We start from the raw sequence: 14,295 nt of genomic DNA, 5'->3' as shown, positions 1-14,295 counted from the left end.
TGCTGATCTCACACAACGCGCTCTTGACACTGACCAAAGCGCTGTCGCTGCCTTTACTGTCATAGAAATGCACACACAAACGCAGATGTTTGCCATGAGTTTTCTATGCGCATAGCTTTATTTTTATTAGTTTTTGCTACGCAAGTTGGCAGGTCTAGGTATTGGAAGGTAGCGACAACTTGGTGCGTCAATGGCACTTTCAAGCGGGTGTGAGTCTGTGCTGAAGTTACTGATCAACTTGTTTTCAGATTTTGTTGTAACATATCTATAGGCAATAAAGGAGGTGTTAAAAAGTTATTCAATGAATTTATAGTAAAAACAAACAATGGTGTGAATGTTAAGGAAAACATTAAAAATGACAACTGAACAGAAAATATTATAACAAAATGTGTATGGCATGCTGTGTGCGATTTTTCAAATAAATTTTTATAAATGATAAACTCACGCTAGGAGATCATCTGCTTTCAAGTTTTGCAATGCTTATTAAATTTGTATAAATATGGAACATACATTGTTTTTATTGATTAATAGAGCTTATAGAAAACAGTGCTTAGAAATCGCTGTTTTTTAAACAAATCAGTTCTACAATTTTGACCCTCTGAACAAAAAATCTGTCATAGATATGCCGGAAAAGCTTTAATGCCTAAAAAGCTTATAGAAATTTTGTATGGTGATAATGGTTTGAAAAATGGTGCCTACATTTTGGTGCGCAGCTAAAAATTTTGTTTAATTTTTTTGTAGAAAAACTCAAATTTTGCCCCTCTCAAGAGCAAATCTGTCATAGATATGTCGGAACAAGGTTAATGCCGAAAATATTCGTAGTTGTGATATTACGTCAAGCCAATGTAATAATGGTTTGAGAAATGTTGCCTACATTTTGGCGCGCAGCTAAAAATTTTGTTTAATTTTTCTGTGGAAAACCCAAACTACAATAAATGCAATAGAATACCATTTTAAGCCACAAAAAACCATTTTATAAAATAAAAGTAATCGCTTAAATGATCTTATTCTTTTACTCTTTCGAAAAATCAACTCAATGAATATTCAAAAGTGTGGAAAAACGAATATAATTAAGCGAAATGCTTGCTACTCACTTTCAACTAACTTTGGTGTTCCTCTACTAAACTTTTTAATAGGTTCAGAACTTAAAATTTTTCTGAAGACTTCTGATTTATACAAAAATAATACGAAAAGTTATTTTAGCGACCTTTGACCCACTGTGCAAACGTGCAAACTTTATTTCCATTTCAATGTTTCGTGAGGATTTCAATTATTTTATAAATATTCTCAATACGTATTCATATCGGCGTATATATGTATGTGCATACATGTATCTTTACGTTACGTTTTTGTCATTTTGGTATTTCAATTAACTGTTGTGTTATTATATCTGTACATTGCTTTTACTGTTTTTACTTTTTTTCCCCCGCTTTATTTATTATTCAACACTATTGTGTCTGACTGTGTACTCGTACTTGTCAAATAAGTTTACGTGCGGCACTGTGGTTAGATAAATTAAAAACGTAAAACGCAAAGCAGAGAACCAGCAAAAAATAGAATTGCTGGCGCGCAAATATAGCGGACTGGCGCGTTGGCACACTAATTGACTGGCTGACTAACTGGCTGACAGGCAGACAAGCGCGTTTGAATGGCTTTACGTTGATCGTGACTCGCTTGATCGGCTGCCTGTAACGCAATATATGTTGTTGCTGTTAATGTTGTTCTTATTGTTGTTGCCCGACTAACTGGTTGGATGTTTTGCATATTCTGTGCTTTTATTACCAAATATTTCACTCATTCCGTTTTGATTTTATTTCCATTTTGTTTTTCTTTTTTTCGCCGCTTTGTTGCCGTTGAGCGGCAGCTGAGCGCCGACAGGTAGATTATTGGTGCGCGGCTCAAGTCGATGGGCGCTGTCTGCGCGCTGCTGACTGGTGAGGTAATACCGACGAGCAGCGCTTGGAAAAACAAGTGCGAGTGCGTAGCGCAGCGCTTGCGTGGCGCCTTTTTGTTGTTTTGTACATATGCGCAAAACATGTGTGTCGTTTTTTGGCATTTTGTTCATGTGCGCGCTTTGTGTGAGCGTTTACATGAATTGCTTAGGCGAGTATCAGCGCCGAACGAAATACCAATTTAATTATCGAACATTCTTTGTGGTGCGCGCGAGCCGATATTAGTGTGTGTGTGCGCCTGCAAGTTCTGTGGTATTTAGCCCTCTTTCTGTTTCAGTCTCATTATATGTATATGTGTGTGTGTGTGAAGTCTCCTTCTTTATTGCTACTCTCCACTGGCTGCTCCGCGCGCTTTCGCGTGCTACTCAACTTGAGCTTTTCACATTATCGCCAGCGTAGCCGACCAACTCGATTTGGTGAGACACGCTGCTCATTTTAATCGTTTCAAAGCTGTGAGCTGAGCGCGGTACTTGTCGGCGTGGCGCAGCGTGGCTTAGCATTTGTCAGTCAACAATTGAAGTGGTTGTGGCGCGAAGTGGAGCTCAAGTGACAATTTCATGTGCGCATTTGGAGCTTAAGCAACACAACAACACTACAGGCGTATATTTAGTTACGAGCAAGCGCAGTTGCTTGAGTGTGCGCGGCATTGAAGTAAGGCGACCTTGACTTTAAAGTGATTACTCGCCATCAAAAGAGCGCGCGGAAAAAAGTCACACATTTTATTATTTTTATTACAAAATTCATCGCATCGGAATTAGTGATTGGTGCGCTGCTTTATTGTTTTTCTTTATTGATTGTGTTGTGTGGAAAATCAATATTCTGATTTTATAATTTGCTTATACTTTCAAAACGGCTGTAAGACATAAGCGCCTGCACTCAAACATCATCAAATGCTTCATTATCGTCTTTAAAGTGCCTCCGAAATGATTTCCGTGCGGAAGTGAAGCAATTTGACATTCAAAAAGCAAAAATCCTCGTTTATTTAACATTGAAAATATATAATGAAGACATACATACACACATACAGCTACGCACATCCATATAATTATTGTATAATTAAGCGCTATTGAAAGTTAATTATACATATACATACAAACTCAAGTGTAATATACATATATTTGGTTCTCTTTATTTAAAACTCCAAAATGCGAAAACGAAAGACATACTACAAATTCATTCTGTACAAAATTTCATGCATTCAACTAAATGCGCACAAAGTACATACATATTTTGGATTTTCGTGAAATATTTGTTAATTTTCCGCTGGCCGCGTATTTTAATTATACCTATGCATATGTATGTATGTATATGTGTGTGCTTTTTTCTAACTCACTTCGCATTCGATTTATAATTAGCGTGCACTGAGTGGAAACAAATTGAAGCAATAATAATAATTTCTTTTAATTGCAACATACACACACACAAACATGCGCAGAAGCTGTAAATATGATATTATTTAAATACTGGACAGCGGCTATTTATAAGCTGTGACATTCATGCTACAGTAAATCGCAAGAGAAAAAATATGAATATTATAATAATTGCAATGAAAGCTATAATCACATAGTACATATGTATGTATATATGTATGTATATGCCAGCATACAGCAAGTTATCAAGTTATCATTAACTAACACGATATGAAACAGCCGTGCACACACTGGCGCAATTTAGAATTCAATATAAACAATTTTGCATTAAATATTTGAAAAATATATTGCGCTTTATCAGCATAGTGTTTGGAAAAAATCTGTGTAGTTGGCGCAAAAAAACTTAATACAAAATTTAATAACAATGTACATAGCTTGAGTGAAAACGTTGATATTGTGAAAAAAATAATAATAAAATAAAATAAAATAAATAAATAAAAAAAATAAAATAAAGTAAAATAAAATTAGAATAAAATAAAATAAAATAAAATAAAATAAAATAAAATAAAATAAAATAAAATAAAATAAAATAAAATAAAATAAAATAAAATAAAATAAAATAAAATAAAATAAAATAAAATAAAATAAAATAAAATAAAGTAAAAAAAAATAAAATTAAGTAAAATAAAATGAAAAAAATAAAATAAAATTAAATTAAATAAAAAAATGAAAATAAAATTTAGATTTAAAAGTTTTTAATTTTTTGTGTATTTGTAGTACATTCTACTGAAATTAAAAAAAAATAATATGTTATTATGTTTGCTTATGAGCTTTTGATTTGTCAGAAAAAAATGCTACATAAAGCTTAGAGTTGCCAGAGTTATCAGTTATTGCGGTTGTATGCGTTTTTTAAAAATAATTAATAATATTTTTATCAAATACAAATACAAAAAGAAAACATCAAAGTTGTTTCTAGGCAAAAAACTGGCAAAGAAAAATATAAGCGCACGAATAATACGAAATTCAATTAAGTGTTTCTAAAAGAAAAAACATAAGAGCGATGATTAAATAACTATAGCGAAATAAAATAAAGTATTGTTTAAATAAAAAAAATATGAAAATATTAAACAAATTTAATTCATTAATTTTGAAAAAAAAAAAATATCAACGTAAAAAAGTGAAATTAAAAAAAAAAAAATAATTAAATCAATAAATAAAAACCCAAAAAATTGATACGATAAAACGTAATAAATAGATGAAACGATAAATAATATATACAATATATTTTATTTTTATTTACCTCATAAAAATTAATAAATAAAAATATGTAAAAATATTATCATATATTTTTTAACTTTTTTTGGAAATAAATAAAAATTATATAAATTTAATTACATATAAAAAATATCAAATAAATGCATACATAAGCGAAACAGATAAAATATTTTAATATATGCATATAAGGAAAATAAATATTAAATAAAATGGATGTACAAAAATCTGCACTTTCAGCCAAAGAAATAACCAGAATATGTGCTAACTAAATTAGAATTTTTAAACTCATATACATATGTACAACAGCACATGCGCTTCTGTACATATGTATAAACTCGAGAATTTACGCAAAATTCTGTCTTATTTTAACAAGCAGCTCATACAAAAACATTCCCAGTGTAAAAAACCAACAACAAATACCAATGCATTGAAATCTCCGCACGAGGAACAAAAGACATACGCAAATAACAAACACATCAAATTCATGAATTCACATCAAATGAAAAACAAAACGAATGTGATATTTATAAATAATTTCAAAAATTTACGCTTAATGTGATTGAAAGTGCATCAGAACTCGTGAAAAACACGAAAAATCAAAAACTCATCGCTCAGAAAAAATATATTCATCAGCAAACAGAAAACGCGATAAACTCATCAGTTTTACAAAAGCAAAAAAAATATTCATAAATAAAAAAACTCAAACATATGTGTATCTATGTAACCGAAACGCTCGAAGCATTCGCGAATAAATCCATAACTCTCAGCGTGTGTGTACAATCATAAATAACTGCACGCACACACACATGTACATTTTGCGCATAACAGTGTGTTTTACAAATATTCGCCAACACCAGTTTCATTCAATGTATAACAACTGTATCCGCACCTCCCGCGCAGCAAGCACAAGCCAACACAACGCGCATCTATTTATTTAGTACAACAACAACATACAGCGATTACAACTATTTAAGCATTCTCATCGAACTCACCAAATCGCAACTGACATTTGACATTTAATACAGCGATCGAGGCATTCAGCAACAAGAAAAAACAAAGAGCAGCAACATCTCCATCGGCAACTGCGTTCAACGTCACCCACATATCGATACATACAGACATCACGGCAAGTGTGCGAATTGACACCTACTTGCCAAGGCGCGCACCCCAGACCAGCCGAGTCATTTAGTTGGCAGCCCAATAACAGTTACGTCACTGCATCTGTCATCGCTCGCTAATTGCGGCGTCTGAGCAAACGCATCGCATTGACTAGCGCTAAGTCAGTTAGTAAGTCAGTCAGTCAGTTGGCGTCAGCCTCAGTTCTCTGCAAAGACAGCAAGAAAGAACAGAGTAAAACAAAGAACACGGTCACATCGTTGGAGTGCAGCCGAGCGAACTTTTGAGCGGTTAGCTAATAAAGACGGAGAGCAAAAGCTGCAGACAACGAAAAGTGAACAAAAGTGTTGTTTTTAACGGTAAATGGATGTTTTGTGCTCCAAAATGGAACTTTTACTACAAATTCATGCGGTTTTTGTTTGAAACAAAATCACTATTTAAAAAAAAAATGTTGTTTAAAATATATTTTTTTCGATTCAAAATTAAAAGATAAAATGAAAAAAATTAAATTACTTAACTAATTTAATTTAAAAATAAAAAAAAAAATAAATTAATAAACTTATTAAATTATTTAATTGAAAAAATTAATTTTTTTTTTAATTTTCTTTTTAATTTAAATTATAGTTAAATATTTTTTTTGTTATTTTAAAACATTATTCTGCCAACATTGTAAATCTATTGGTAATTTTTTTCTGGCTTGAAAATAAAAATGTGTAAAAATAGTCATTCTAAATTTAGGCTTTAAAAATGTGTCAAATAAATACATTATTTAAAAACCCAAAAATCACTTTAACTTCTCAAATTTTGATTTGGTGGTATATTCAAAGTTACAAAATTTTTTAGTAAATAATGTAAATATACATTTTTTTATTTTTTATTATTTAATTTAAAAAAATTGAAACTAATTAAAGAAAGGAATATATATTTACGATCTTTTAAATGACAATATATTAAAAAATAAAATATAAATCATAAAAATCATTTGCTTATCCACATGTAATGAGCAAGCCGCTGAAATGTAGTAAAATTTCCTGCCAAAAGAAATTTATGTGTGTCAAAATGACATAACCATTACCATCAAACGTCATGCAAACCAAAACATGCCTAAATACATACACATGCACATGATAAACTATCGCCCATAAATCACGCATAACTTCGCATAACAGATAACGGGAGTCAATAAAAATAATTGAAAGAAAGCTGTTGCACCGCGCTTAAAAAAGAATACAAGTTAACAGTTAACACATTATAATAACACACAGAAACATAACAGAAACAGACTTAACATATCTCTAAAATCAGCTGTTAAAGAAACAGCGCTGTAGTACCTGCAGTGCTATGTAATATTCTGTGCCAAAAAAATCTCTTTAATCAAAAGGTGTTTATATGAATTTAAGACGGATTTATAAATGTTTAAATTTTTTATAAATATTTTTTATAAATATTTACCATGAATTTTAGCTAAAAACATTTAATAGTGTTTATTTTATACATAAGCATATACGTATATATTTGAATGTAACTGTACATATGCTCATCATACACTACTCTTCTAACTACTCGCAAATATCGAACTTATTGAACACTTACGCCATTAACATCGGGTTAATTTTGACGTAACTACTCACCAACTAGTTACGTACATATTCGCACATAAAAATCGCCTCGCACCAAAAATCAATGGAAGTCCATTTCGCTGCTGCTGTGTAAAGAAAAAAATCAAAACAAAAAAAAAACATAAGAATTAAAATATTTACATATCGTTGTTGTTGTTGTTGTCGTTGTCGCTTATACTCAAACTAAAAATATCTATCTATATATATATACATATATTTGAATAATATAATTAAAAAAAAATGACTAGATAAAAATACACGCCAACATAAACTCATCAAAGGAAAGGAAGAGCATTAACCAACTCGAAGGCCTTACATAAGTTATAGGTTTTACGAAAAAATAAGACTAATAATAACAACTCGCTTTCAAAGTGGAATGTCTAGCACGAACAGAATTTATTTCTAGAAAGCATCAAACTCATTAAATGTACCTAATCGCCACTTTGATCATCAATAAATCATCGCCACTCTCGCAATGTGCTCTCTCTCACACACTATTTTCTATGCATCAAATAATCATGGGCATCTGCAAACAACAGTAAATAACTAATCTCGTTTGCCACCACCAACAAAAACATCTATGTATGTATCTATGTACAACAGTCAGTCAGTCAGTCAAATTCATTGTGCGTGTAACGAAATCGCAAAACTCAAATAAGCAATGAAAAATCAACAATAAAGTAATTTTTTATTTTTGTTTTTCTATTTCTTTTCCCTCTCTTTCTCTCTCGCTTGCGTACTCGATCGATTGACGATTTAACAAAACAAAAAAGTTTAAGAGAAAAGTATAAAACAACCAGAATAGGTTTACGCATACTCATCTAAAGCGTAATTGTTAGTGCAACAACCAACAACAACAACTACGTATATTGTTACACAACTAACTAACAACAAGTAGTGAAATACGACAACAGCGCATAAGAGTCTAGCGAAGACACAAACCATTGCGGTGAAAAGTAAGTGAAAATTGACAACAGAGCAAGCGTCTAAGACACAGAAACGCTCTAAAGAACACTGACTCCTATTGAAAAGGAAATAAGAGAAAAAGTGATTACATTTAAAACAAACAATTTGAAGTATTGCAACGGAGAAATCTTCACAAGTGAGCCACGTGGCAGAGAAGCACAAAAATACTGAAATATAATAAAAGCTATCAACATAATTCCGGCCATTAGCAGCAACACTACGCCCATTAGAAAAAGAAAACTTTACATATATTTAATTGAAAGACTGAAAGCTCAGAGAAGCCACGGTATTAGTACCTTTTAAACGCACACATTCGCATACGCATAGAGCAAGCAAAACGGCACACTTGTTGCTGCCACAGCACGCGCACAACATGACCCAACCCAACTCACCTGCAACGCTACAGCAACAGTTGCAAGTGCAGGCGAACTGCAACGGCTCGGCAGAGAGCCTCATGAGCAACGCCTTCGACTTGATTGGCGGCGCGAGTGCCGCGCAGCAGTTCTTGAATCACATGGACTTATATGCGCAACAACAGCGCCAGCAACAGCAACAGTTGAACTATCTGCAACAGCAGCAACAACAGTTGCACTCACAATCGCTGATGGCCAAGTCACCGTCCACGTCGCCGACCAACTTCGGCAGTGGCGGCAGCAGCAACAGCAGCAGCCACAGCAACATCACAATCACCACCAATAATTTACATACAAACTATAATCAACAACATCACCAACAACAGCAACAGCAACAACATGTCGCCGCAGCAGCAGCGGCAGCGGTGCAACAGCATTTAGGCAATAAGCATTCCATATCGTTGACATCATCGCCAATCACATCACCAACCAAATCGATACTCACACAAGTGGCTGCGGCGGCCAGCAGTGTCGGTGCTGGTGCCGTTAGCGCCACCAGTACAGCAACCACGTCGCCGCCGTCATCGTCGCCGCCAACCATCCTAAATAATTTCAATTCACAACACCATTTTAATCTGCATCACAATAATCACCAGATGGATTTACAACAACAACAACAACAGCAGCAGCAACAACTGCAGCAGCAGCTACGTGAGCGCGAAGCGGCCAACGGTGGCCTCAATAGCAACAACAACCAAACAAACAACAACAACAGTCCAAATGGCGAACGCCTCTCGAACGCCACCGCCATGGGCACAATCACGCCCACCGGCGGTCACAGCCCCAACGGTGGCGCACACCATCAGCTCCAACAGCAACAGCAGCAGCAGCACAACCATGCCTTGGCGCAACACCAGCATCATCATCATCAACACGGCAACAGCACATCGCCGTTCAAGCCGCCCAGCTCAGCTTCCTGTTGGTGTTATGGTGAGTTCCGTTACCAAATGCTCTTTTGCTTAAATACTCAAAAACAAAAAAAAAAAGAAAAGAAAAACAATCAGAAAATCAGTAAAATGATACATTTAAAGCATCATCTAAGCATCAAAGCATAATATACACCACCAGCAGCAGCACCATCAGTGCCTGTTGCCGCAACATCATCGCTTTGCTCGTGTTGCTCGTGTATTTCGCAACATTTGCTCTGGCCTCATCTCATCAACGCACTGACTAGCTTTCGCTCCATTGTTTAGGCTTTGCCAATAAACAGGGTTTCCTTTCTTGTTTTTTGTTTTGATTAAGAAGTGGGAAGTGCGAAATTGCAATTTTTACTCTAATTTGTATATTACAATTAGCGAAAGGCGTACGGAAATTATAACTTTGTTAAAAACAAATTAAGTGCCTTGAAAAACACGAACAATAATTCTAATTTAGTTAATGAAATAAACAAATATTTTGAGATTTCCACAGCATCACATATACTTCAATGTATATACGTACTCATGTGTGTATGTACTTGTATGTATTGCATTGTGTTGTGTAGGTGCGCTTTGGTTAAACTCCTTGCAGACAAATTCAGACTTCTGTAGACATTTGGTCTCACAGGAGCACTCATATACTTATAAGAATATAAGTATATATACTGACATATATCGTAAAAATATATATCTACAAATGTGCGTGTGTTTGTTTACACTCTGCGTCTGCATTGCATAACAGCAGTCTCACTGGAAGGCTTGTTAAGCTGTTCAAATTTTCCCCAAAGCACCTTCGTTGCCTTGGCGTATCTTAAGTTGTCAATATGTATTCGCCTTGTGTTTGAGCGCGCGCAGTGTTTGTTGCTATGTTCACTTTGAGTGAGTGTGTGTTTGCTTACAAGAATTTATGAGCAGGTGGCGATAACATTCAAGTTATTTTTGAAATGCTTACAACACCACCAGATATGTGGTCATAAATGTTGACAATATATATAACATACAAATATATATGCTTATATGTATATATGCACTCATGTATTGAATTTAACTGAAGTCATTCAATTTTGACTACTTTCGGACACTTTAGAGCGCATGTTTATTATCTGCCATATATTAATTGATATATGATTCCGATCAAATATAGTGTGATATCTTATTTTATATTTCCAAGCTGTTAGATATACTTTTAGCGGCAGGTTTTTTACACATTAGTAGAACTGGTTATGCTTAATTTATGGCGAATAAGCCTGCTTGGTTGGTTTTTAATATTGATAATGATTTTCGACTTCGAAAATTGAAAATTCCACCAACATAGCACACAAATTACACAGGCAGCCTTCAACATGGTTCTTAAAAAAGTATATTTATACAAATGTATGCATAAATTATATTATTAAATACATAAATATTTACATTAATTAAGCGTCTGCAACAAGAATATTGAATAATAATTACTTCCAAGTGTTTGTTTAATGTTTCTTACGAAAGCAAACATTATTTCTAAAACTATTTTCCTCCACTTAAATATTTTCTTTATTTATTTCGTACAAACATTTTTTGATATTGCTGCATTCGTATTTCTTTCAATTTGGCGCATTTACCATATTTATATGCCAACCTTTTCAAGGTTGCGTATACGCCATGTATTACACCATATACAATTTGGGTCGAGTGCCGCCGGTAAACCTATTTATTTGGATAAAAAACGTGGGTGCTTGCGGAATTATTTGAGAAAGCGGTGACTGGTAAATTTTGGCGCTGAACTTTTGTCAAAAAAGGAAATAAAGTTGCGTCAGGTTAAATAAAAATAGAAGTGTGTTTAAAGATATTCATAACCCCACTTAAATAATAATTGTATTTGTATTTCCTAATGAATTATTTATAGCGCTAGTAAACATGAACAAGTTAAATAGCGATAAAACTGAAAACTTGTCTCAATATTTGTTGGCTGTAATGGTTTGTTTTCTCTCTGCTGACATTGGCTCAGGCACAGCTTTCAATAAGACAGTTTGCATTTAGAAATTACTTGCGTTCGCCATAAAGAAAATATCTAGGCAATGAGAAATGAATCTTTAAATAAATTAAGAGCAAATCAAATTAATATATACTCTTATATATATATATATATTTTTATTAAAAAAAGGAATACAAATTTGAGCATTTCACAAGTATGTACCATTTTGGTCGACCCTTTTTTGCCATTTTTCCGCCAGAGACATTATTCCATCAGTGTAAAACTTTCACAGTGTAAATCGTAATTACAAAATACGAAAAGATTTTTTCGACTACCCAATATTCGTATTTTGTAGACAGTGAGATTAAGTTCTATCTATATATATACTATCTATATATATACTATCTATATATATGTATACTATATTATTTCCCAATTATCAACAAAGTTTTTTTTTGACAAATTTTTACACAAAATTGTATGTTAACCCAAATGCTTTGGCTGTGTTAAACAGTACATATTGAAACTTGCGAATAAAGAATTTGTTTAAATTTCGCAAATAACTCAGCATGTCGTTGAAGCTCATAAATCACAGCAACAACATGCATTTGGACTGGCTGGCATAGAAACAAACAAATAACCAAAGTCTATTAAATATATTTATACCCAAGCAAATGTGCTTTTCGAACAAATAAACAAAAATCGTTGGGCGCTTGATAAACATACTACACACACACATAAGCACAACTGAATAGAAACCAATACATGTGAACCTGTATGAGTGAGTGTGCGTGTTTGTCCGTGGCGACTTAGTTCATTGTCTTTGGCAGCACGCCATTGCGACATTCTCTGTTGCGGTAGCCGGGATATAGATTAATAGTCTCGCAAAATGAAGCACATGCCAGATAATTATGCAAATAAATATGATTCTTATAAAATATGTGGCAGGCGAAACTGAATTAAATATAATATATATATGTATATATTTTAATAATTTGAGAACACGTGAAACAGGCGTGACTATAAGTATTTGTTTGGGATCTCATTTAATTGGAACCTCAGCACCTACACAGCAGCATTTAATTTAACGTTTCGTCGCTTATGCCAACAAATATTAACATATTTAGTTTGGACTGCGTTTTTTTCCAACAAAACTGTCGATTGCTATTTTTTCTAGAATTTCTTTCGAATATGTAAATATTTGCTTTACTTATGACTTTGCCGCGCACTCTCTGGCGGCAAGCTTGTTGCTTCACAATTTGCCGCGCATTCTTTTCGCACAATTTATTTTGATTATCCGCTCGCTGGTGTTCCAATTTCCATTCAAACTTTTTACCTGCACCATTTGCGTGCGCCATAACGATTAGTCAAAAAGTAAAAATGTACTCCAACATGCGTGCGTTTGTATATAGTTTTGAGTACATTTGGAAAAAACACATTTTTGAATATTTATAAACTCTGAAGTGCAGGCGAATTCGTGACGACCTAGACAAGTCACATAAATTTGTAAACTTATTTCCCAAGAAACCATAAATAATGCAACGTTTCATCGATTTACATACGGTATTCAATTAATGTTTCATTGTTTTTCGGGACTATTTATGATTTCGTTATAGAAGAATGTCATCTTTTTCATTTTAATGAAGTCTTAAACTTTGTAAGCAATGCTCAATTCAAAATAATGATGACTTGAGCTCAATCATTTGATTAGTTATCTTCTTCTTTATTGGCGTAGACTGAGGTTACAACAGCGCGCCAGCCGTTCTTTCTTTGCGCTGTTTGGCGCCAATTGCAGATACTCTCTGAGCTGGGGTGTTTTCATCCATTCGGACAACATGACCTAGACAGCGTAGATTCTGTCTCTGAACTACGTCTATGTCATCGTAGATTTCGTACAATTCATCATTTCATCGACTGCGCTATTCGCCGAATCCAATGTGCAAATGACCATAAATCTTTTGCAGAACATTATTCTCGAAAACTTGTAACGCGGACTCGTCAGATGTTGCCATCGACATCGTCTATGTAGTTATGTTAAGGGGCTATACCAGCGTAAAAATTAGGCGATTTTCGTGAATTTTTTTAAAAGAAAGTAATTAATCGAATGTTTCAAAGTTGTTTGGACATAATAAGGTATATTTTCAGCTATATTTTAAGATTTTTTTTTTACAAAAGTATTGAATAATAGCGGAGTTATGTGCTGTCTACGGAGGTGTCAGAAGAAAAGTTCCCCAACTGCTGACATTATTTAAGCCGAATGAGTAGCTGAAACAAAAAAATTCAAAAAGGTTATTAAAGTTGAAGGTATTTCCTATACAATGACCGATTTTGGAAAAATATCAAAAATTAACAAAATAAATGGCTTGGTTCTGAAGAAAGTGTCGTTTTTTATGTAAAAAATTTTCGTTTTTTAATACCAAAATTTACAATTTTCAACCTATCAAATAGATCGCAAGTCATTGTATAGTCCATATATTCAATACTCAGTTTCAATTTAAAGTCGATCGGTCAATTTCCTGTAGTTATGCTGTTAGCAAAATATGTCGTTTCGAGAAAAATGCGTTTCAAGTTTCAACTATCTGCGAAATAACTACGAGCGGTCTCTTTTTACAACGCCGCCACTCAAAAACTATTTAAGATATAACCTTTCCGATTTCACAGGATATTTTTGAGAATATAAACTATCGAAAAAGCAAAAAAAAAATCGAGTTTT

At 33.5% G+C, this 14,295-nt stretch overlaps 1 protein-coding gene across 23 annotated transcripts in view; it reads left to right on the top strand.

Annotated features, from left to right (window-relative positions):
• LOC105225842 (RNA-binding protein Pasilla) overlaps positions 1-14,295 on the top strand; it is a 109,715-nt gene that overhangs the window by 69,360 nt on the left and 26,060 nt on the right. For 10 of the 23 annotated variants that reach the window (XM_049448157.1, XM_049448160.1, XM_049448158.1 and 7 more), the window contains 2 exons: positions 4,974-6,072; positions 8,106-9,641. The exons of 4 other annotated variants lie outside the window; for them this stretch is intronic. In XM_049448157.1, coding sequence (XP_049304114.1) covers positions 8,672-9,641 — 970 coding nt within the window. In that variant the 5' untranslated portion in view covers positions 4,974-6,072; positions 8,106-8,671. Of the gene's footprint in view, positions 1-799; positions 2,717-4,970; positions 6,073-8,105; positions 9,642-14,295 lie in introns of those variants that run through there. 9 more of the 23 variants (XM_049448171.1, XM_049448156.1, XM_049448165.1 and 6 more) reach the window with 8 other exon arrangements.

This window comes from Bactrocera dorsalis, chromosome 2 (genome assembly GCF_023373825.1).
Source record: "Bactrocera dorsalis isolate Fly_Bdor chromosome 2, ASM2337382v1, whole genome shotgun sequence".
In the NCBI taxonomy this organism is placed as follows: domain Eukaryota; kingdom Metazoa; phylum Arthropoda; class Insecta; order Diptera; family Tephritidae; genus Bactrocera; species Bactrocera dorsalis.
This window is presented reverse-complemented; position numbering and strand designations above follow the sequence as displayed.